This window comes from Clytia hemisphaerica, unplaced genomic scaffold (assembly GCF_902728285.1).
Source record: "Clytia hemisphaerica strain Z4C2 unplaced genomic scaffold, Clytia hemisphaerica genome assembly, whole genome shotgun sequence".
NCBI lineage: Eukaryota > Metazoa > Cnidaria > Hydrozoa > Leptothecata > Clytiidae > Clytia > Clytia hemisphaerica.
The window spans coordinates 124,975-147,494 of NW_027104374.1; the positions used below are offsets into that span (position 1 = coordinate 124,975).

The 22,520-nt window shown below is 36.7% G+C and overlaps 2 protein-coding genes and 1 long non-coding RNA gene across 3 annotated transcripts in view; 2 read left to right on the top strand and 1 right to left on the bottom strand.

Moving 5' to 3' along the window:
- LOC136818769 (nardilysin-like) overlaps nt 1-22,520 on the top strand; it is a 64,122-nt gene that overhangs the window by 22,625 nt on the left and 18,977 nt on the right. Inside the window, exons 31-36 of the mRNA XM_067075008.1 lie at nt 60-131; nt 644-675; nt 1,765-1,822; nt 2,453-2,548; nt 14,770-14,817; nt 16,382-16,434. Coding sequence (XP_066931109.1) covers nt 60-131; nt 644-675; nt 1,765-1,822; nt 2,453-2,548; nt 14,770-14,817; nt 16,382-16,434 — 359 coding nt within the window. The remainder of the gene's footprint in view (nt 1-59; nt 132-643; nt 676-1,764; nt 1,823-2,452; nt 2,549-14,769; nt 14,818-16,381; nt 16,435-22,520) is intronic.
- On the bottom strand, nt 8,023-13,581 carry LOC136818732 (mucin-2-like). The gene is made up of 4 exons (XM_067074970.1): nt 13,455-13,581; nt 10,087-10,581; nt 9,441-9,629; nt 8,023-9,287 (listed from the first exon to the last, which is right to left on the bottom strand). The coding sequence occupies exons 1-4, from the start codon at nt 13,513-13,515 to the stop codon at nt 8,023-8,025; spliced, it is 2,010 nt and encodes a 669-aa protein (XP_066931071.1). The 5' UTR covers nt 13,516-13,581.
- On the top strand, nt 19,305-20,855 carry LOC136818809 (uncharacterized). The gene is made up of 3 exons (XR_010848362.1): nt 19,305-19,414; nt 19,813-20,017; nt 20,275-20,855. It is a non-coding gene; the product is annotated as an uncharacterized lncRNA (long non-coding RNA).

Here is a 22,520-nt window from a genome sequence, read left to right on the forward strand (position 1 = left end):
AGTCTCGCGAAAATGCACCGGACTAAAGCAGACGTTTTTATTTATCTTTTAATTTATAGGATTTTGCGGATCAGTATTGGAATCGTAACCATACAATAGAATGTTTGCTGCAAGGCAATCTACTTGAAGAGGTTAGTTGTATTTGGTTAATATGTTGTTGAAACATTTTGTACATTTGTTTGAATTTGGTATTTTGTATCGAACTTTTCTTCCCTAACATTCTTGCAAACTACAATTGTTTTTTTTCTCAGTTTTTTACCCTAGGAAAACCCCTTCCTCCAGTATATTGGGGGGGGGATGGGTAAAGTACACTCTTTTAAGGCTTTTGATATTATATTCTGTCAAAGATTGTAGTTTTGAAGAATTTTTGGATTCCCAAAAAATTCAAAATTATGTCTACGTTAAATAGAGGTCTTTCAGGTTTTGCCTAAGTTACTTAGCATTATAAAAACAAACGTTTGAAATTGTACGGGCGACTCCTTTCGCAAATGGAACGTTTGATTCCATAATGGTGGACGCTACGTAATTTAGTCAACTTAAAATTAACCTCTAATCAGTTTTACTCTTTTCCCAAAAGCTGTAAACTTTTGAGATTCTTATCATCTGGTTTTTAAAGTAATTCCTCTTCGCCGTCTATTGGTAGGAAGTGAAAGAATTCGTGGAATACCTGCAGTTGTAAGTATAATATTATCATGTTTTTTTTAATAAGCATTATGCTTATAAGTATGTCTAGCTAGGTTTAGATATTGCAAACATCTAAAGCATATGCTAAGCATTACCTTGAGGCTCCAGTTTCCGATTTTGGCCGTTTTTGGCTGTGATTTTACGGATTTTTTGGAATTTTCCTAAAATTTGCTTGTAGACTGGATTCGTTTATAATGTGTGTAATACAGTAGTATAGGCGTTAAATGTTAATACGATTATTGTTACGGGATTTAGCTCGTATAAACTAAAATTGGTCCCTCCATTACTTTTTGCTTTATCTTACAATACTAAAATGAGTTTATGAAAAATTTCTGTAACGCTAGCCCAAATTTTGCCAGGGGGTTGATTCGAATATGAAAAAAAATTGATACTTGATAAAAAACTAATTCAAATCCCCCCTTAAAAAAAAGTTAGAGAGCATCAACAGTACCATCTTTGCCATCCTAAGGGCTTTTGATGGGCAAGCTAAACCGGCGTTTGCAACGACGGGAACCGTCTAGTTTCTACTATGTCTGAATTAGTCGTCTAGCAAACATTTTTCTTAATGAAGTCTTGGCGTGTGATAGATAAATTAACGAAATAATTGTTTCAGTTTTAAAGGTTCAAGATTGAAACTGCAATATCGTTTAATTTCCAGTCTGAAAATTTCGATCAGGATATTAGCATCCTTCAAGTATTTTTCAGCCTTGTCGTTCTCTCGATCTAAACATTTCCGTGCCAGTTTTTGCATTTTTGTATGCTTATAAAAAACATATCTTAATGAAGTCTTTTCGTGTGGTAGAATACACCTTTCCCGAGTTTATTTTTTCCAACATGAAAACGAGGCCGAGTAGGACAAAAATGTAAACATTGAAAAAAATAATTGTTTCGGTTAAAATATTGAAACTGCAATATAGTTTAATTTCCAGTTTGAAAATCTACCGTTTTTAGAAAGTCCGTGTCCCTTAGGAGGATTCTTTACCTCTTCTTATTATAGAGTAACGTGTTCATAATCTTCAAGCATGACTTCATATTATATTGTGGCTAATCTCATCTTTGCAAATGTTTTTCTTTGTTTAGAAAATTACCAAAATCAGAAGAAAAGTTTAATAAAGATTCAAATAGCAATGAGACAAAGGTGAGAATTTAGGAAATGTTTTTTTTCAGATTGCATGCCATCAATTTTGAAAAGGACATTGCTATACAGAGAATACTTCAGGTGTACAAACTTTCGCGAGCAGAAACTTTCGCGAGATCGAAAAATCGCGAAATCTACGACATTTTACCTTCGCGAATTTGACAAAAAAAATTTTCTCAAGCATAAACTTTCGCGAATGAGGTATATTTTTAATAGAAAATTCAGGTTTTCGGTGCATAAAACTAGTGTCGTTCAAATGTGCACAAACCAAAATTGACGGACTTTTGCATAATATCTACACTAAATTTTGTCTTTGTTTTCATCAAAGAGGAAAATTTGAGTAAATTTTCTTTTCAGATTTTCTTTTCGCGTGCATAAACTTTTGCGAATTAGCCTCTCAAGAATTTTCAAATACATTTACTTTCACGAAAAGGACTAAAATTTGCGAAAATCGCGAAAGTTTCTGCTCGCGGAGGTTTGTACGCCTGAAGTAGTTTCAAAATTTTTCAAAAGAAACCCGATGAAATTCGGAACCAAGAAAACCTTGTTCAAACCTGTCTTCGTTAAGTAATCTGAAGAATAGAATCTATTGTGCTCTTTTTACCCATTCCATTCTTTGCCTTGCTATAGATACGAATGCTAAATTTACCAAAAGGACGAACCGTCATCCGCCATCTTGGTTTCAATAAGAAGGATCCGAATACCGTCATTGAGAACTACTATCAGGTATATTTCTTTTTCGTACGCCTACTCATATTTCAGTAAATGTTTTTCTTAATGTTTTCAATCCCAAATATAGATTCTGTTAATAAAGTCTACAGAATTTTATTTTTATTGGCTTAAAAAGATTTTAGGGAGCGGCGCTTTATCTCGAAATCGAAAAGTGCTATACGGCCATTCCATATAGGAAAGGGTACGTTACATCACGCTCATTTTTGACTGAATACCGCTGGTAGCTATTTAGAAGCACCGCGACCCTTGGACCATTTGATTCACCCGTATAAACAGTTCAATTGGGCATAGACATTCTCTTCCTCGTTTTTCTTCACTTTCTTGGTAAAACTTTGAAAAAGTTATCTGTGGAATTCATAAACGATACCAAAGTTCTTATTATACGACAACTGGTTGGAAAGTTATGGCTTATAAAAACAAATAAAAACACGGCTCGCCTTTTTGACACAGACATTAGTTTTTTTGATACTGGCTTACAGACTTGAATGTGAATTGGCCTAGAATTACCTACTGATGCTGTCAAGGAGCTAGTGTTTGTTGTAGCCAGTGGCTGATAAAACTTTGTCCCACATTGGTTTTTCAGCTCTTAACTGTCTGCAACCCATTTCGGGAGCTTGGTAAATAAAACACTTTTCACGAATCGCAAATCGTTCCAGAAACACGAGCAAGTTAATGTTCAATTGGCTGGTGAGATAATAAAAGGCTAGTCTGAAAAAAAATTCATGGTTCTTACAAGAAAAGTGCATTTTTTTTCAATTTAAGCTTAACAATGAAATAACTTTTGAAATGATACATTTAAATACAACTAAATATTAATTTGGATACATAACAATACAAGCTAAATGACCACACTAACAAGCTTTATCTTAATTTCCACTTGTCCCTAAACCCCTCTATTTTACATTACATAAGTTTTTCAAAACTTTTCGTACAATTTTACTTTGTCAAGTAGCGTCAATATTTTGAGAATGCAGACTTCTAGGAGTTTAGAGCAAGTTCAAGCTAAAAAGGATCGTCTTTTACGTAATAGTTTTCGCACGGTATATTTTTTAGGTTTAGATTTTTCTTCATATTTTCTGAGGCGAGGAAAATATAGAAAACTCTGAACGAGAAAGATATATCCTACATTATACGAGTAAAAGTGTGATAACTGGTTTTTCCTCGTTTATCGTCAACTTGAAAAACATCAACAAACTTTTCTCTCTCAATTGGTGTCTCTTTTTCTTTGTTTTGTTTTTTTCTTCCAACTTTTTTTTCTTTTCCTTCTATTTAGATGAAATCAACGGCATACTGGAGAAGTGGGACGTGGGACGGTGGGACGCTCAGGTGGGACGGTAGTGGGACGCTAAGGTGGGACGCTAAGGTGGGACGGTAGTGGGACGCTAAGGTGGGACGGTAGTGGGACGCTAAGGTGGGACGGTAGTGGGACGCTAAGGTGGGACTGTAGTGGGACGCTAAGGTGGGACGGTAGTGGGACGCTAAGGTGGGACGGTAGTGGGACGCTAAGGTGGGACGGTAGTGGGACGCTCTTTTATATGTATTTTGTCTTTTTCTTTTTATAATACAGTGAAGAGGGACAGGTCAAGTACTTATAAACAATACACAGATCGATCGAAATGTTTTTGACTTTTTTCATAGTGAATGGATTATAAAATATTAACATAATCAATTTGATCGAAGCTACAAAGACACAAAAAGCTAGTCAGTCAGATAAATCAATTTCTGGCTCCTCCTCTTGGCTCTTTTTGTGTAATTCAATTGTGTAATTTACAGAGCAATTTCAACAATTCTAACGCTCTTTTTAGCCTAGAGGCTAAATGTCTAAATCTGCGAGAACTGATTTTAAAGAGTATCATATAAAAAATGAACATTCCAATCACAGGGATTTCCCCAGAGACAAGATGTTTACTTTTCGAATTCAAAATTCGAATGAAAGGAAAACATTCGAATCGACAACAAAGGGTTACACCATCAGCATGAATAATAAAAGTATCCACATTGTTCACGTGAAAGGGAAAACCCGTGAGGTGAAACATACACGTGGCGGCCAAAAACTTCTTTCATCAAGGGGAAAGCCCTTTATTACAATTAGAATGTTTTCTTTTCATTCGAATTCAAAATCGTGTTTCTGGGGAAACCCCTCTGATTCGAATGATTACTTTGTTATTCTCAATAAATATAAACTCTTCGAAATATAGTCAGGCTGCTGCTGGACCACTTTTGTAAAAACCTTAGTGTGAAGAATCTAAAACCTATCGAAACCTGTTATATATGATTAAAGGGGGTAAAAAAGTTTTACTATGGCCATTAGGTTTTCCCAGATTTAGCCTAGACAAAGTTGCAAAGGATTGAAAGTGTTGGAAAATAATAAAATTGTTCTATAAATTAGACAATATGAGCCTGAAGATAAGGAGCCAGAAATTGATTACACATTTTCCGGTGTTTATTTCTGACTCGCACGCATATTGCTTGGTAGCTTTTCGATCAAACATCCAATTTGAATATTATTATTATTCGTTTATCATCCACTATATGATAAAAAAAATCAATATATATATTTTGGCCGAAATCCTGTGTAGGTTGAAAACTGAAGAACAGATCATGTATATGTGTTTTGTGAAAGTATTCATTTACTCATATTGAGTTCTTTTTTACTCGTACATAATTATCAGAGAAGCAAAAATACAAAAGCCTTACGAGAGAGCGTCCCACTACCGTCCCACATGAGCGTCCCACTACCGTCCCACCTTAGCGTCCCACTACAGTCCCACCTGAGCGTCCCACTACCGTCCCACCTTAGCGTCCCACTACCGTCCCACCTGAGCGTCCCACCTTAGCGTCCCACTACCGTCCCACCTTAGCGTCCCACTACCGTCCCACCTGAGCGTCCCACTCGAGCGTCCCACTCGAGCGTCCCACCTGAGCGTCCCACCGTCCCACGTCCCACTTCTCCAGTATGCCGAAATCAACATCAAAACATTCGAAAAAGCATCGAATGTTCATTAAAAAGATGAAAATATTCTTTTGATGAGCTGTAGTGTATTGCAAACGAAATGAAAAATATTTCTTTCTAATCATAAAATTTCACTTTTCATGTTGAGGATAAGTCAAAGAAACTATGGGCTATTTGAAGTAATTTAGAATATCTTTATAAAATGTGCTTACAATAATGAATAAGTATTGGAAATAAAATTACGTTTTATTAAAGCCTTAAAATGGTGTAGAAATTAAATAAAACTTTGTTTTTCATACTCTGATGATACTGGCCTTCAGTTTTCTTTTGCCAGAGAACAATCACTCATTAGTCCCACGCTCCAATTCAATCGCACGAGCTTTGTTTTTCTCATTTCTTCGTTTGGTACCAAAGAACATTTTTTTGACCAGAACAACACAAAGCAGTATTAACAAGGCCGATAAAACGATGACCGTAATCCCTTCAGGCTTTTTGGCGAAACCATCAGTGCTTGGTGCCGATGTTGCTGGCGGGGTCTCTATAACAATAGAATATAAAAAGGGGAGATAGAGAGGGAATATAGAAACAGTGTTTTTTATTTCGAAAATGATAACCATAGATACGATGGGTTGATTTTGTCTAGTTAAAGCATCATTATAAAATCCCTATATGTAAGGACTGATGTAAAGGTTTAGTTTAGCAGATTTTGAAAAAAAGACTCAAATTGACATCTGTAGAATTTTTTAAGAAGTCACAAATTAGTAGGTGGATTCCATTTCATTCTAAGACACAGTACACCCCTGTCTTGCAGCCCCGGTGAAACTTTTTCCTACAGTGGGGATAAAAATTTCGAATGAAATATCAATGGGGTGTCACAGTGCAATCCATTTGGAGACACAATTTGGCTTTAAATTTTAGAGATGTTGTTATGGAGATGTTTTCAGTGTACTCTAGTGTTTGTTGGTTTATAAAGAAAACTTAATAAAATTGGAGGTACCTTTGTCTATAATATAGAATGTACGGGTAGCTGTTTCTTTTGTGATTTTCTCTTTTTCGTCATCGATATTCCTTCGTTTACGTTTTTTGGTTGTTTGTCCACATCTTTTACACTCTTCATTCAGGTCTCCATAAGGTGCATTGTTACAGATGGACACTTCACAAATGATTTTGATGCCATCAGAATCATCGAAGAATCGGCCGACAACCAACTCCCATTCAAATATGTGGATAGCATTGCTTGGTGATAGGATTCTTGTGCCAAAATCAACCGAGCATCTAAATTGGAGTGGTTTGGTTTGGGGATTTAAAGGAAAATAGTCTCAGTCAAAATCACACCATTCTGAAGTTTCTTCATCGACTATATTTCCAACCATATTATCTACTTTGCCAATTTTCAAAACCGACAGGGCCATTCCATTTTATATCTATACATGGGGTGGACGAACATTTCCAGAGGGTAATCTGAGAAAAATTTCCAGGGGGTGTTTTTTCATTTTTCCAAGGGGATAAAAAGTTATTCTAAAACTTTAAAAGTTAAAAAATTGACTTTAATTTGTCCACCCTCGCTTTAAGGTACGAAGAGAACTTTTCCAAGCAAATTTTGCCATTTTCAAGGGGTTATCTACACATTTTCAATAATTTCTTTTTGACTTGAAAAGGTTCGCTAACCCCCTGTATGTTTTTTATGTGTTCCAAAAGTGAAAGTACATAAACCCACCTGTTTTTAATAAAGTCTTTTTTTCCAGTTCCATCTAATCTGGTTGCGTAACAACTTTGAGGTGATGTTTTAACAGATGTAAAGTTGTTGACCATGTTAATCTCCATTTTGAGTCGGTCTCCAATACGAATAAGTCCCTCGACTTCTTTGCCTGTACCAAATTCTGTCACTTCTGTTGCTTTGAAGCCTAACTTGTACACGGAGTCGTCCTCTGAAATAATCGATGAGAAAGATTGAACATTTCTGTCTCGGTGCTTAGTGGAATTTAACCTAAAATACCTTAGTTTTGCCCTAGAAGTATGAACAAGAAGATGAGAAAAAAATAATAGGCACAGCAGAGCCTCATTAAAAATTCACTGGTTTTACTAAAGTAACGAAATATCTCGATTTAAAGTTTTAAAAGGAACCTACCCTTTGTTTCATTTGCTCTATCAGTGACAAAGATGCTCAATGTTTCATTTAGTCTACGATCGAATACACATTTCATGATGTATGTTGTATCAAAATCTCTCTGAAATGTTGCCGAGTTTTGCAAGAAACTGCTTTGGATGCGAACAGTTTGCTCGTGTACCATTTTAAACCCGTCTTCGTAGCTTCGGAATCCACAGTCATTGAAATTCAAGTCCACCCAAACTCTGCCATTGACGGTCTGTCGTTGAATATTAATGTTTCCGTTGATGTCGTTTGTAATACATGAACTATCACCGAAGTGGATTTTTGTGACATTGTAATAACTGTCTTCGAAGTTGGTCAAAAGGAATCCAGCTTTAAATCCATCTGGATTGCATTGTAAATCTACTACATCTGGAGGTGCAACTGTTGTTGTTGGAGCGGCAGTAGTTGTTGGTGGATAGGCGGTAGTTGTTGGTGGATAGGCAGTAGTTGTTTGTGGATAGGCAGTAGTTGTTGGTGGATAGGCAGTAGTTGTTGGTGGAGCGGCAGTAGTTGTTTGTGGATAGGCAGTAGTTGTTGGTGGATAGGCAGTAGTTGTTGGTGGATAGGCGGTAGTTGTTGTGGATAGGCAGTAGTTGTGTGTGGATAGGCAGTAGTTGTTGGTGGATAGGCAGTTAGTTGTTGGTGGATCGGCAGTAGTGTTTGTGGATAGGCAGTAGTTGTTGGTGGATAGGCAGTAGTTGTTGGTGGATAGGCGGTAGTTGTTGGTGGATAGGCAGTAGTTGTTTGTGGATAGGCAGTACTTGTTTGTGGATAGGCAGTAGTTGTTTGTGGATAGGCAGTAGTTGTTTGTGGATAGGCAGTAGTTGTTGTTGGAGCGGCAGTAGTTGTTTGTGGATAGGCAGTACTTGTTGTTGGATAGGCAGTAGTTGTTTGTGGATAGGCAGTAGTTGTTTGTGGATAGGCAGTAGTTGTTTGTGGATAGGCAGTAGTTTTGTTGGGTGGATAGGCGGTAGTTGTTGGTGGATAGGCAGTAGTTGTTTGTGGATAGGCAGTAGTTGTGTGGTGGATAGGCAGTAGGTTGGTGGAGCGGCAGTAGTTGTTTGTGGATAGGCAGTAGTTGTTGGTGATAGGCAGTAGTTGTTGGTGGATAGGCGGTAGTTGTTGGTGGATAGGCAGTAGTTGTTTGTGGATAGGCAGTAGTTGTTTGTGGATAGGCAGTAGTTGTTGGTGGAGCGGCAGTAGTTGTTTGTGGATAGGCAGTAGTTGTTGGTGGATAGGCAGTAGTTGTTGGTGGATAGGCGGTAGTTGTTGGTGGATAGGCAGTAGTTGTTTGTGGATAGGCAGTAGTTGTTTGTGGATAGGCAGTAGTTGTTTGTGGATAGGCAGTAGTTGTTGTTGGAGCGGCAGTAGTTGTTTGTGGATAGGCAGTACTTGTTGTTGGATAGGCAGTAGTTGTTTTGTGGATAAGATAGGTGTTTGTGGATAGGCGGTAGTTGTTGTTGGAGCGGCAGTAGTTGTTGGTGGATAGGCGGTAGTTGTTGGTGGAGCGGCAGTAGTTGTTGTCGTCGGTGGGAAAGTTGTTGTCGTCGGTGGAAAAGTTGTTGTCGTCGGTGGAAAAGTTGTTGTCGTCGGTGGAAAAGTTGTTGTCGTCGATGGAGTGGTTGTTGCTAATGTTGAAGAGATGTATGATTATATCTTCCGTATTTATAAACCATAAAAAACGGGTAGTGAATAATTTGTTTGTTGCTTTATTCTACTTGTTTTGTCTGGTTTAAATAATCTTTTAACGATTGAGTAAAAAATTAATTAAAGTTACTTACTACATCCATGGCTAGAATATTCATAAAAAAAGCCTGGGCAGTTTTCAAACGGTGCTTGCGAAGGTGCTAGGGTTGTTTGAGAGGAGCTAAAGTGAAAGTGAAAGCAATATCGGTATCTCGTCTTTAAATGTCCATTGCAAGAACCCCACGCTGTCCATCCACTCCAAAAGTAATAGCCATCTGGTTCAGCTGGAAGTGAAGAAAAATGAATTAGTTTGGAAGGTACATAAAAAGTGAGTGGATGTAATATTTTTAAGTCTTTTGGACCTACCCCGGTGGAGGTCCTATAAATTAACCCATGTTCGTTCGTGCGTTCGTGCGTTCGTGGGTTTGTGCTTTAGTTATCAGCTTTTCTCGAGATTGGCTCATTCAAATTTTCTGATTTTTGGCACAAAGCTGCATGACTATAAACCCTCGAATGTAACGCAGTCTGATTTTCGGAAAAAAACTTTTTGGTTAAATTTGGCCAAAAAATGCTGAAAAATGGGTTTTTGGACTTTGTGAAATATTGCATCATTATTTTTTTTGATTTTTTTGCACGAAAGTAGGGTATCATCGTAGGTAAAAGATGGCTCAAGCAGATTTTTGCCAAAAAAAAATTTACATCCCTGAAAAACACTTCTTAAAAGTCTAGGTACCGACTTACTTGTTGCTGTGGTTGTCGTCGGTGGAGTGGTTGTCGGTTGTGGTTGTGGAAAAGTTGTTGTCGTAGGTGGAGAAGTTGTCGTCGGTGGAGAAGTTGTCGTCGGTGGAAAAGTTGTTGTCGGTGGAAAAGTTGTTTTCGGCGGTGAAAAAGTTGTTGTCGTCGGTGGAAAAGTTGTCGTCGTCGGTGAAAAAGTTGTTGTCGTTGGTGGAAAAGTTGTCGCCGTCGGTGGAAAAGTTGTCGTCGGTGGAAAAGTTGTTGTCGTCGGTGGAGATGTTGTTGTCGGTGGAGATGTTGTCGTTGGTGGGAAAGTTGTTGTCGTCGGTGGAGATGTTGTCGTTGGTGGAAAAGTTGTTGTCGTCGGTGGAAAAGTTGTTGTCATCGGTGGAAAAGTTGTTGTCGTCGGTGGAGAAGTGGTTCTTGGTGAAATGGTTGTCGTCGGTGGAAAAGTTGTTGTCGTCGGTTGAGGGGTTGTTGTCGGTGGAGCGGTTGTTGTCGCTAACGTTCAAGAGAAGAAAATATGATTATATCTTCCGTCATAAAACCATTAAAAGGTTCAGTAAATTCATTTGTAATTTATTTGTTTTTTGCTCTGTCCTGTTTGTTAATTTCGCATCGCGGTTTTCTACGGTTTTCTTAGAAGAGCTAATAATTAACACTCGACACTCGTTCTTCGTGTTTATGGTCTCCATATGTTCTTCTAGAACATTATAGAATATTCTAAAGAGGGACTCACGCACAAAGATAAGAAATCAGCGCTCTATTTAGAAATCCTAATAAGCAAGTTCAAGGTAGGTAACCAAAAGTTTGTAGAAAACTTTTTTTCGGCTGCACATGCTTGAGAAATTTTCCTTGCTACTGTAGTTTATCATGTGTTTTATTATTAATTTACTGCATAGTGTTTTATGTTTGTGCACCAATAAACTGATATATTGCTTAGTAGTCAGTTAACATTTTGGCCATCGAACCCTTTTGCTCTTATAAAGTTTGTTCTTATAAAAAACATGTAGGTAAATACGGTATCACACAGCGCTCATCCAACATGACACATCACATCAAGGTCTTTAGAACTTTTATCACTTAGATTGACAATCCCTGCCGTAAATTCCTCCTATTTAGTAACTGATAATCTGTCTTATACAACTAAATCAATTTTACACAACTTAATCAACTTTAAACACCTATTTCTACCTGTAAAAAAAGAAGATCGTACCTGTTTTCCAATCGGGCTGTGATCCCAGTGGGTCTGTGACTCAGTGGTGTTATGAAAAATATTCTTACATATACTTACATAACGCTGTGACAGTTAAACTATCCGAGGTCTTGTTCAAAATACCATTTGAAACCTGGCAAGAATAATTGCTAGCTCCGTCTCTTTCGAAGTTGATTGTTTGATATATTTCATTTGTTGCACCATTGATAACCATTCCATTGCGGAACCATTTATATGAAGTAAACGACCGACCCCAAATGGAAGTACATTTAAGTTTCAGCTGTTCATTTTCAATGATCGTTGAGTTACCACTTATTTCTGGCTTGTCATCACCTGAGATAAAAACAGCGCTTCGTTTGATTGCAAACAAAACAGAAACAACAAAAGAATTTGTAGCACTCGAGGACGATAAACGTTGAGGTACACCCTGGTACAGATTACGTTAAAAATGCTCCGAAACAAAACATTGGTCTCTTAAAGTAGAATGTAGGCCACACGCATCCCCTCTGATATGTTTTGATATAGGGGATGCTAAATCGTATATAGAATCCCCGTCCAAAAATTACCCAAAATTTGGGGCAACCTGTTTCAATTTTCTTTAAAAAAGTTTAAAAATCTAACTAAGTAATGATTGTATTAACCTCTGGCTATCTCTAAATCTTTAATGAAATTTAAAAATCTATTAACTTCATAATGGGCTCTTCCAGAAAAAATTCGTTCATGGGGGGTGGAGGATATATTATTTTTTCTTTGATCTACCCCTGGACATTTCGATTTTTCACCCCCTGGACATGGCAGTTACCTCTGGACAAGCATCAAATTGACCCCTTGGACACAAATATTTACCCCTGGACATCGCTGATTCACCCCATGGACATGGCAGTTTTTCAGGTTTTTTTCAATACCCCTGGACAATATATCCTCCACCCCCCATGAATGGTTTTTTTCTGGAAGAGCCCAATCAAGCTAATCAAGTTGCTAAAACACACAACGAAGGGGGAGTCTCGGATTTTATAAACAATACGCATCTGCTAAATCAACCCATATTTGAGGGGATGCGTGCAGCCTAATTGGAATGTAAACATAAAGAATTCACGTAATTCACAAAAAAAATGGTCACGTGGTTACAAAACCTACCATTGTGCAAGCAATTACAAGAAGTTGATCTTAAAGCCATTCCACTCTTTTCGCAGTAGGCACAGCACACGGGAACACCGTTGATACTGCCTTGCCAACCGCCGCATGTTCCACAACTCACACCTTGCCAACAATCACCACCGATCGCTAATTAATAATGAGATAATTATAAGGGGAAATACAATGAGCAAGAGGTCCTCCTTTTTAAGGACTCATCTTCACACTAACACCTCCAACCATGGATCCTAGGTTCGAATCCCTGCTATGTACCCCTTGAAGAAAACGCCGAAATTCGGATGGCACGCCGAAACTTGGATGGTACGCAAAATTTGGATGGCACGCTGGCACGTTGGCACACCAAAGCACGCTGGCACGCGTGGCACGCGATTTAGCAGACTCGTTTACTAACTATACAAACATAAAATAGTATATGCTAAAAGAAATATTAACCTCTTTAATACTCTTAAAACACCAAAAACATGATAAAAATACAAACAACCAAAGCAAGTCTGACAGCATGCTGAAATCTGTCATTAAAAAAAACGAGCAATGTTTACCAATCCTTGGTTACGCCTACTTAGCACTTGTGCACTGGAATGATGGAACAAAACGCTAGATTTTATCTTAGCAAGTGAGTCCATATTTTAAACCTTCGAGAATATTCTAGAAGTTTCAACTACTTTCGTTTTCTAAACTTTATTCCTCACCGACCACCGCCGCGAAAGCCTATCGTAATACTTTCGCTATGCGAAATTAACAAGTGCAAGAATTCAAAAGTGCAGATAAATTGAAATATATTTAGTCTAGGATATACTTTTTTCTGGGCTAACATGGTGTCAATTGTAAAATAAGATATAGTCATTAAGTAAGTCTTTTCCACGCTCATAAAATGGAATTTCGAGTCGCACTTTTAACAATCTCGATGAAGTTTTATAGACTTTCGTTTTCGTTTGACGTGAAGTCATTACGCTAAAAAAACAAACGGGTTTTCATCGCCAGGTTTGTCGGCTAACTTACTTACCAAAGATGGATATCTGCTGCAAACTCACAAGGAACAGGATCAATAAAAATCCTCTCATCATTTTGAATTGATGCTCCCAAGCAGCAAAATTATTTACTCTGAGTTAAGTCACCAACTTGCTTGCTTCTTCTATGTTTCTTGTTAAGTGAAAATTTTCGAGCGCTTGCAAAAATTTATACCAATTACGCAAGTCCGTAAGGGAACTTTTTTCTAAATATAGGTAATTATTCATTTTGCCATTGTCGGCAGAACGTCTTTGGGTACTTTTTATCGAATTTTATAATCCCTCGACGTGCATTTGGTATTCCCTACTTCTTAAACTTCCGTCAAAGTTGGATATTTTGAATAGAAAGACTAATCAGCTTAAATCTTCAATACCTCTATGTTGAGACCGGAAATATTTAGCTAGTCGCTTGCTTAATCAATTTGTGTATTCATCTGATTTTTTTAACAAACAAAAAGATCTCAATGCCTTTATATGGTACCGTCAAGGTTTAATTCTGATTGTTTTAATTTTTCCATAGAACATTTAGTACAATAAACCCTGCCTAATCAGCTCATTTCATTTGTTTTTTTATCCACTGCTTCTGATAGTTGAAAGTTCAACCTTTTCTGATGAGTTTATATCAATTTCCCCTTAAATTCTAAGATATCATTCTGTCGGTAATTTGACGGAATTCTCATTGACCAGACTTCCGTAAACCGATCCTTTTTCAATAGAAACTAAATTTTGACGAATAAGCTACCCGAAATCCGCGAATTAAAAATGACCTTTGGGCAATTTATCAAAAGTTTTGCAAACATTTAGAGTGATTTTTTGCTTTTTCATAATTTGGTACCTTTTTCAAAAGGGAAGATCCTGACCCTTAGAGACTATTTTAACTTTTGTTGTTGGAAAGGTTATATTTTTTTCCAATAATTTTATATATAAATATATCTTTTTAAATTTTTTTCAATTCATTCTTTATGCCATGTCGTTCTAGTTTCAGTTTCGGAATTCGCTCTTGTTATGTTCATAGTGGCCCTTCGTGGAAACAATTCTCCAGCTGCCTAAAAGCTTTTGAATTTTTTGGAGCACGCCACTTGAAACACACATTATTATATCATTATTTAAAAAAAAAACGACCGTCGGCACGTACCCAACACATATTTTGTGCTATAGTACCCCCACCCACCCCGGGTACAGTTAAAAATAGTTTGACATAAGGTAACGTTCCCTCTGAAATGGTTGTATGTTTTTGAAAGCTGTCAAAACGTAGAAACTTTTCTGCATCAGTTTTGTGGAGTTTGTTTAATGGTTCCTATTTATTTTCAGATGGGGCCAATCACCATGCGTTACCGAACTTTGTGCCAAATATTATCCGTAAGTCATCATTTCGTAACCTTCAAAAACGATACCGATAATTACTCGAAATCTCCTTTAACTCGAACAAATTGTCGTTCCCCGTGGGTGCGTGTTCGAGTTGGAGACTCGACTGTATTTATTGAATATTTGGAGTTCCGTCGTCATTTTTGTGACGACCAAATGTAGCGATTTTTCTTTTTGATTTCGTCGTCAACTTTTTTGTCTTGCCGTCAAAATAAAGAAGGTCGGTTTTAATAGAACAAATGGGCTTCCGTATTACGAATGTTGTCTTTTATGTTCCATGTGGAAAGTGACTTGAAAGATCTCTGGCATGGAATTTAGGGGAAATGATTTTGTGTACGAAAACCTTCGCAAAACTAAAGAAAAACTAACAAAACTCTTCCTTGCAACCAATTATGGTATGCCAAACCTGAGGGATGCGTAAACGTACCCAGCCTAGTGATCAGTGAAATACTCTTAACATGTGATTGTCATAATAATGCAATACTCTTAGCACGTGACTGTCATAATAAGGACATTATGATCACCATTGCTCTATTAATTAATCCGTTTTGATCAATCAATAAGGTATTGATTTTATTTATAAAGGCAATGCACTTTTGCTGAAAGTTAAATTTGTATTACTACTTTCAGATGTCAAGGAAATAGCTTTTTCAAAAATAACCTGTTCCCCTTTTTAATCTGCTTAGTTCAAAGAAATCTCTTGCTTTTCATAAAAATTTGAATGAAGTTGGTATTTTTTAAACCGTCAGGTGGAATTTAAACATCTTCTCTAGCTGGCTTTCTTAAGTCGGGAACTCTGGGGCAATTTTAGAAATTACTTTCTAGGTTTAAAATGTCCAGGTACTTTATGAAATTTTCTCTCCCTCAAGACGACGAGTTATTTTTCAACATGGAACCATGCTATCAGCAAGAGAACCTAATCCTCTCAAAATTTCCTTCTTATTCTCTCACTACATTTAAAGCTATATGATAGCTCTTACACCAATGTTGAACGCTTGAACTACATTCAAATGTATACCATATCCATGATGATGAATAAGATTTTACAAGATTTTAAATAGCTTACTATAGAATAACGACTGAGCTTTTAAGCAGATCAGCCACATGAGTCTCTCGCAAGGGCCACTGAAAAAAAAGCTAATACGTAAATAATTCAAATACACGCTTTTTTTATAAGAATGCTGTAAATCCGTTTCATCATGGATATTCTTAATTTTTTTGGGAAATTGTCCTAGAATATTCTTACAGCATTCTTAGGTTAGGATACTAATTCAGACTAGTTAGTTCATACGTCTCAAGCATAAAATGGCATTTTTGTGAAAGGAGTGAGCCTTTGGGGTAATTGAAAATTTATAATTGAAAATGCTCTAAAAATGGCATTCTTAGCTTGAGTAGCAAAATTCCATGATGGTGATATTCTTAACATTATTCTTAATTTTTTGGCCATTTTCATCACGGACATTCTTATAAAGTTTATTCTTATAAAAAAAAGCTTGTAATCATAATTTATCCTCTCGTTTTTATAGAAATGATTTCAAACATTCACTTTATTTTGCAGGATATGATGTCAGAGCAAGTGTTCGATTACTTAAGGACCAGAGAGCAACTAGGGTATGTTTATAGCGTCTGTCATTTTCAATCTCTAACGAAGAACTCGGGGAGGGGCGGGCTCAATGTCCAAAAAGTTTGCCTTCAAAATCGGGCCCTTACAGTGCAGCTCTTGGGCAGTGAAAAGGTACCCTTACAGTACATTTTACCTGGCGTTTCTCGCCCTTACAGTATAGTTTGAGTGCATATCTTAGTTTGCTGAAGCTACTGAAAAATTAGCCAGAGACGTCGACACAATGTGCAAAACAGATCAAAATGGGTACAAGTCAAAACTATAAAGATACAGCATATTTTTACTGTCAGACTTGCAATTCAGCAGTCCCAAAACACACCCTTAGCCTGACAGTGTATCCAGCTAAAAGAAGAAAAGAAGACCCTTCAGTGCATTCTATCAAAAGTACACCCCCCCCCCCGACGAAGACAGTCACCTTTCTGCTTTGCCTTCATTCGACGTAAAAGACGACCTAAGATCAATGGAAGTTGGCAGTTTTAAATCTATTTTTGAATAGGGTTGACAAAAGCTAAATAGATCTGCATCGAATTGACATCAAAAGCATGCGCATTCATTGAGACCCCGAACGGGCTATTTCTGAAACTTTTGGACAGAAAATCAAGCCACTTATTTCCCATCTAAATCACGTGACTCGCATGGTTTTCACACGAACGCTAGAGTGAAAGTAAAATTTATCGCTAGATTTTGAAAAATATGTTGCGCAAAAACAAAAACTCAACAATCGCACTGACTTTGGACTCTCGACTTATACCACCTAGTTTATGTTAGTGAGAGGTAAGCACAAACAACACTAATTAAATTGAGTTTGAAGCCCCGAAGGGCATAAAGATTCAACCTATCTCAAGCAAGAAAAAGTAAAGCCATAAGTTTGCCCCGCATTTAGAAATTTGTTTGAAAAACACTTGGGTCACGTGTTTTGTATGGGAAATAGGTGGCTTCATTTCCAATCAAGAACTTTCTGATCTAGGCCTTGCGGGGCTTTGAAATCAACCTTCTTTATCCACAAGATGTTTTGTTGGTGTATTATTAATTATGTCTAGCTAACTTTGATTTACTTCAGATATTATGTTGGTGGTTCTTACGAAGAAGATGGTGGTATCCTTGGCTTCTCATTCATCGTTCAAACACAAAAAGGAAAATTCAGGTATTGTAAATATCATCAAGGTCTTTTTACTCTAGGGGCTGAGTTAGGTATCGTATGCACATCGGCGTATAGTCATTTTTTGTTTTGATCACGAAAGTATAGTCCTTGAAGAGTCAGAAAACGTATGTGGCGTTATTTGGACCAGGCACAAATTTCCATAATGGCGGATTTTAGATTTTCAACCCTTTTTAGCCCTCTTACTTGAAAAAAATTTTCTTTTAACTTTAAACGTAGACATATTATATACCAATCGATCACAAATTTTATGTTGATTAAGAAAAATGTCAGAATCATGGTCTGAAAATTTCGTTATCTGGAGATATGAAGCACTTTCGATTTCGATTTTTTGAAATGAATACTTTTGGTTCAAGATTTGCGTGGCTGTAACATTTGATTGGCTTACTTAATTTACTTGAAATTTTCGGAGGGTCTTGCCTACCGTTCAAATAATAGAATTCAGGAAAATTTAATTTTCTACACGAATATCGAAATCCATAATGGCGGATTCAAAATTTTCTTTCGTCACATGGGCTCTTAGGCTCTGCTAGCATAAAAAAAAATATTTTTTGAGCTTAAAACCCTGCATATTATATACCAATCGATCAGAAATTTTATGCTGATTAAGAAAAAGGTCAGAACCATGGTCTGAAAATTTCGTTATCATGAGATACGAAGTACTTACGTTTTGTAAGTTTTGAAAACGAAAGTACTTCATAGCTCGAGATTATCAGAATCATTTAGAGGAAAGTATAACGAGTGAACTTTTTCATTTGAAATTTTCAGTGCGGATGAAGTGGATCAGAAGATTGAAGAGTTTATTTTGTTCTATCAAGACAAACTGAAGAATTTCACTCCAGAAGAATACGATGGATATGTACGTACAGTTGACTCTCTAGTTCGAATCGAACGGGGAATCTTTGTTTGAATTACAGAGAGATTTGAATAAAAGAAAATGTTTTAAGAGGGTTTCTCCTTGACAGGGACTGGAAACAAGTTCAAATTATAGAAAGATTCGAATAATAGAAATTCGATTAAGCGAGAGTCTACTATAATACCCCTTTGTTATAACCACGTTGCAGCCCTGTGCTAAAGCCTCCTAAAATCTCGAAACTAGTTTCTAATTAAGCACCTAAGCCATGCAGTATAATTTCTTAGATTTTCCATTTACTACTGATTCAAATCAAAAAATTGGGCACCGAACGAAATCGAGATTTTATTTAAAAATATAAGAAAGTGAAAAAAGACTGGTGAGAGTGTAGGGATCGAGAAAAAAATTGACTAAGACGTACGTCACAAAAATTGTAAATGGGCTAATTCAGAATAATTTTGTACCCATTATGTTGAGGAGGTCTTTTTTCGGGATGAGCTGGAGTTTTTACAAGATACTTCACTAATTGGTCATTTGAAGTGATAGAGATGACGCGTTCTTTAGAAAAAGTAAATAAGATTCTTTTATTACATCTTAACGACCAACCAAATCAAATAAGAGCTTGTAAAAACTCCAGCTTATCCCCTTTTTTTTGAAAGGTGCCCCCTGGATTTTTCAAGTTTTTCAGGGCGCCTTGGATTTTTTTCTCAATTTTTGCACCATCCTCATGGATTTTCGAAAAACCAGCAACCTGGATTTTTTTATTTATTCCAAACCACCCAGGACGCCATACCTCCTCAACATAGCGGTATAGACTATTTCTGGAATAGCCCGCCAATATCATTTTGTTAATTGCTTATAGTGCGAAATTGCATTGACCATCACAAAAAGGGAATTAGAAGAGTTTTACCAACGATACTTTGTGCATAAAGATAATGTGAAGAAGCTGTCCTGCCAGGTATCTAATGAATAGTAAACAGTGCCGTAGACGCAAATTATATTTCAGGAGGGCCCTATTTGTTTAGTATCTAAGAAGGCCCCACGATGGTTGGAGCCGACGGACCAGGGAAATTTTTGGACTTTATACCCTCCAGATTGGCTAAATTTGCCTCTCCGAAAGTCAATTTTCAGCAAAAGGCGAGTAGCAATCGCGTGCATATTAGTATATTTTCAAATCATAAGACTATTTTCTTACATCGTTAGTGCGTTAGTTAGTTATTTCGTTCTGTGGCACGCGTCGGCTTAACCTAAAAGTGGGAACAGGCATTTTATGCTGATCTTTTATTCCTGAGGCTAAAGGGATTCAACTGTTTGAGATTAAGAAAACCTACTCAGTAAATGCGATTGGTGTTTCAGGTCATTGGGCATCACGACAACTCGTCCGATGATGGTGATGGTGAAGAATCAGATGATTGTGGTTCTGGTAATGAGGAAAGTGAAAACGAAAGTGAAAGTGGAAATTCATCGTCAGAAGAAGACAAAGATGACGAAGCTCCACAAAAAGTGTCTTGTCCTGATGATGTTGTGATTAAAGGATATGAACTTGTCCCTCTTGATTTAAGTAAGTTGTTCAGACCTTTGTTTGTCTGCTCCATAAGTTATTCGCATTGCAAAGTTTCGATCTAAGAGGCTAAGCTTGTGGTTAAGATGGGCACTTTTTTCCTGCCTGTTCCAAATGTGTATCAAAGTGAGCAGAAAGTTTACTGTTCAAATCCAATGCATTGTCCATCAATTCAATGACTTCTTACAACCTTAATCAAGAAATTAGAATATTTTCTTGACTGAAATATATCTATTGGTAAACATGTCTGTTTGTAGGAGAGCGATACGATCATTGCATCACCGACATCAAAGATTTTCAACAACATTGTGGATTCCATGACTATGTTCAACTCAAGTATGACAGTTGAATGTTTCGATGTCTGTTGGTTACGTACGTACGGTTTAAAGAGAAAGTGTAGGAGAAATTCGTTTTGTTGCTCCCGTTAGCCTCTACTCTGGAGTCACTTCCTACCAAAGTTCAGTCTAAATTCTCATGATCACGTGATTAATGTTACTAACGGAATAAAAGTTTGTGGTTAAACAGTCATGGATTAGAAATGGGACACATGCACATGCATTTAGATTTGATCTAAAGATTTTTGCGATTTTGCTAGCGTATAGTAGTTGACTCTTTTTTTAAGAATTCCATTAATCAAAATTCTTATCACATACGGGTTTGATAGCAATCTCTTTTATGACATAGAAAAAATATGAGTATTTATTTTAAAGTTCCAAATTATGTTCATATGAAGATTTTGTAGTTTTTAAGAATATTTTTACAATTTTAGTGACGATTTATACATAAATTGATATATGATTAAGCCAAAGTTATTATTTAAAACTTAAATCGCGTTGTTCCGGAAAGTCTGTAAGTGTCTTTTCTTTTTAAAAAGGTCAGTAGGCCTTTTCTTCAATTATTTTTAGCTGTGATTTTACGGATTTTTCAGAAGTTTCCTAGAATTTTGATCAGAATATTAGCATCCTTCAAGCATTTTTCAGCTTTGTCGTTCTCTCGATCTAAACATCTCCGAGCCAGTTTTTAGATTTTCGTATGCTTATAAAAACATGTATCTCAATGAAGTCAAGGTAGAATTATATTTTAAAGAAAACAATTGTTTCGGTTAAAATATTGAAAATGCAATATCGTTTAATTTCCAGTCTGAAAATCTAAGGATGATTCTTTACCTCGTTTCATTTTAGATTAACGTGTTCATAATCTTCAAGCATGACTTAATTATAATTTTGTGGCTAGTCTAATCTTAACAATTTTTTTTTGCTTAGAAAATTAGCAAAATCAGAAGAAAAGTTTAATAAAGATTCAAATAGCAACGAGACAAAGGTGAGAATTTAGGAAATGTGATTTTTCAGATTACATGCCATCAAAGATTTATTATACACTGGATAAACGACTCATAAAACGATGGAGAGTTCATTGTATTTTCATTGTTTCAGAAAACAATTGATGTTCAAGCTTTGTCCGCAAAGGACAAGTGTCATGGCGGCTCGAAGATGTCTGATTTAAAAAAATGTTTATCAGTCTTATTTTAAAAAAGTTCTCTAGCTCTTTCTCCCGGGGGGGGGGTACTAGGTTTGCGAGGTGACGGGTATGTCCGAGCCGAAAATCGAAAATCGACCCTTTGAGAGACAAAATTTTGGTGATTTTGGGACCCTTTGAGAGACTTTTTCCTAAATTTTGGTCCATTTTTACCAAATTTTGGTTTGATTTTCACCAAATTTTAGTCAAAATTCTTGGAAATCATGACCCTTTGAGAGAGAAATTTTTGATTTTTGTGATTTTGGGACCCTTTCAGAGACTAACTTTTGAATTTGTACCCCTTTGAGAGACTTTTGAGGAATGAGAAAAGGTACCCTTATGGCTCGCACATACCCGGCACCCATTTTGCCTAAGTACCCCCCCCCGGGCTCTTTCTCTTTGTACATGTGCAGAAAAAAAGTTTGAAAGTGGGGCTAGCATACCAAGCTGGATACATTTGTAAAATCTGGTGTGAGAAAATCATCATTAGACAAGAAATTCAGACAAAATGCTTATAGTGACACGAAATTTTCAATTGGAAATATCTTTCCAAGACTGTCCCCAGAAGAGCTGAAATTAGCATACATAAGACTTGATTGTCTTGGCTCCACTGTGGTATGAAAATCCTTTGGAGGCACGTGGTGGCAAGGTGGTTTTTTTGAGGTTGAAGTTTGAAAACTTCCGGTGTCAACATTCAATTTCTTATACACAACACGTCTTTTGCATCTTTCTCACAGCTTGAAACGTCATAACGACTTATAGTTATCAATTAAGTGGAAGAATCTGAGGTCGTGTTCAGACCTGAAAGTTTAAGTTTAAGATTTAAGTAGTACTTTATTGATAGGGGAATTCAATTATAATCAATTTCCTTTGTCATCATCGATTGGCGATCTCGAGGAATCTCCTTTCCTAACTTGAAATCATGTCATCTTCTCTCTTGAGATACTTTGAAACAAAAAAGATTTCAGGGAATCCCTCTGCAAAACAC

Excerpts from the sequence above, each read along its gene's own strand:
- LOC136818732 (XM_067074970.1), bottom strand. The coding sequence starts at position 13,515 with ATGATGAGAGGATTTTTATTGATCCTGTTCCTTGTGAGTTTGCAGCAG. Across the intron at positions 10,582-13,454 it reads GCAGCAGATATCCATCTTTG|CGACAACAACCGCTCCACCG; the intron begins GTAAGTAAGTTA and ends CTTGAACGTTAG. Across the intron at positions 9,288-9,440 it reads ATATTCTAGCCATGGATGTA|CAACAACCACTCCATCGACG; the intron begins GTAAGTAACTTT and ends CTTCAACATTAG.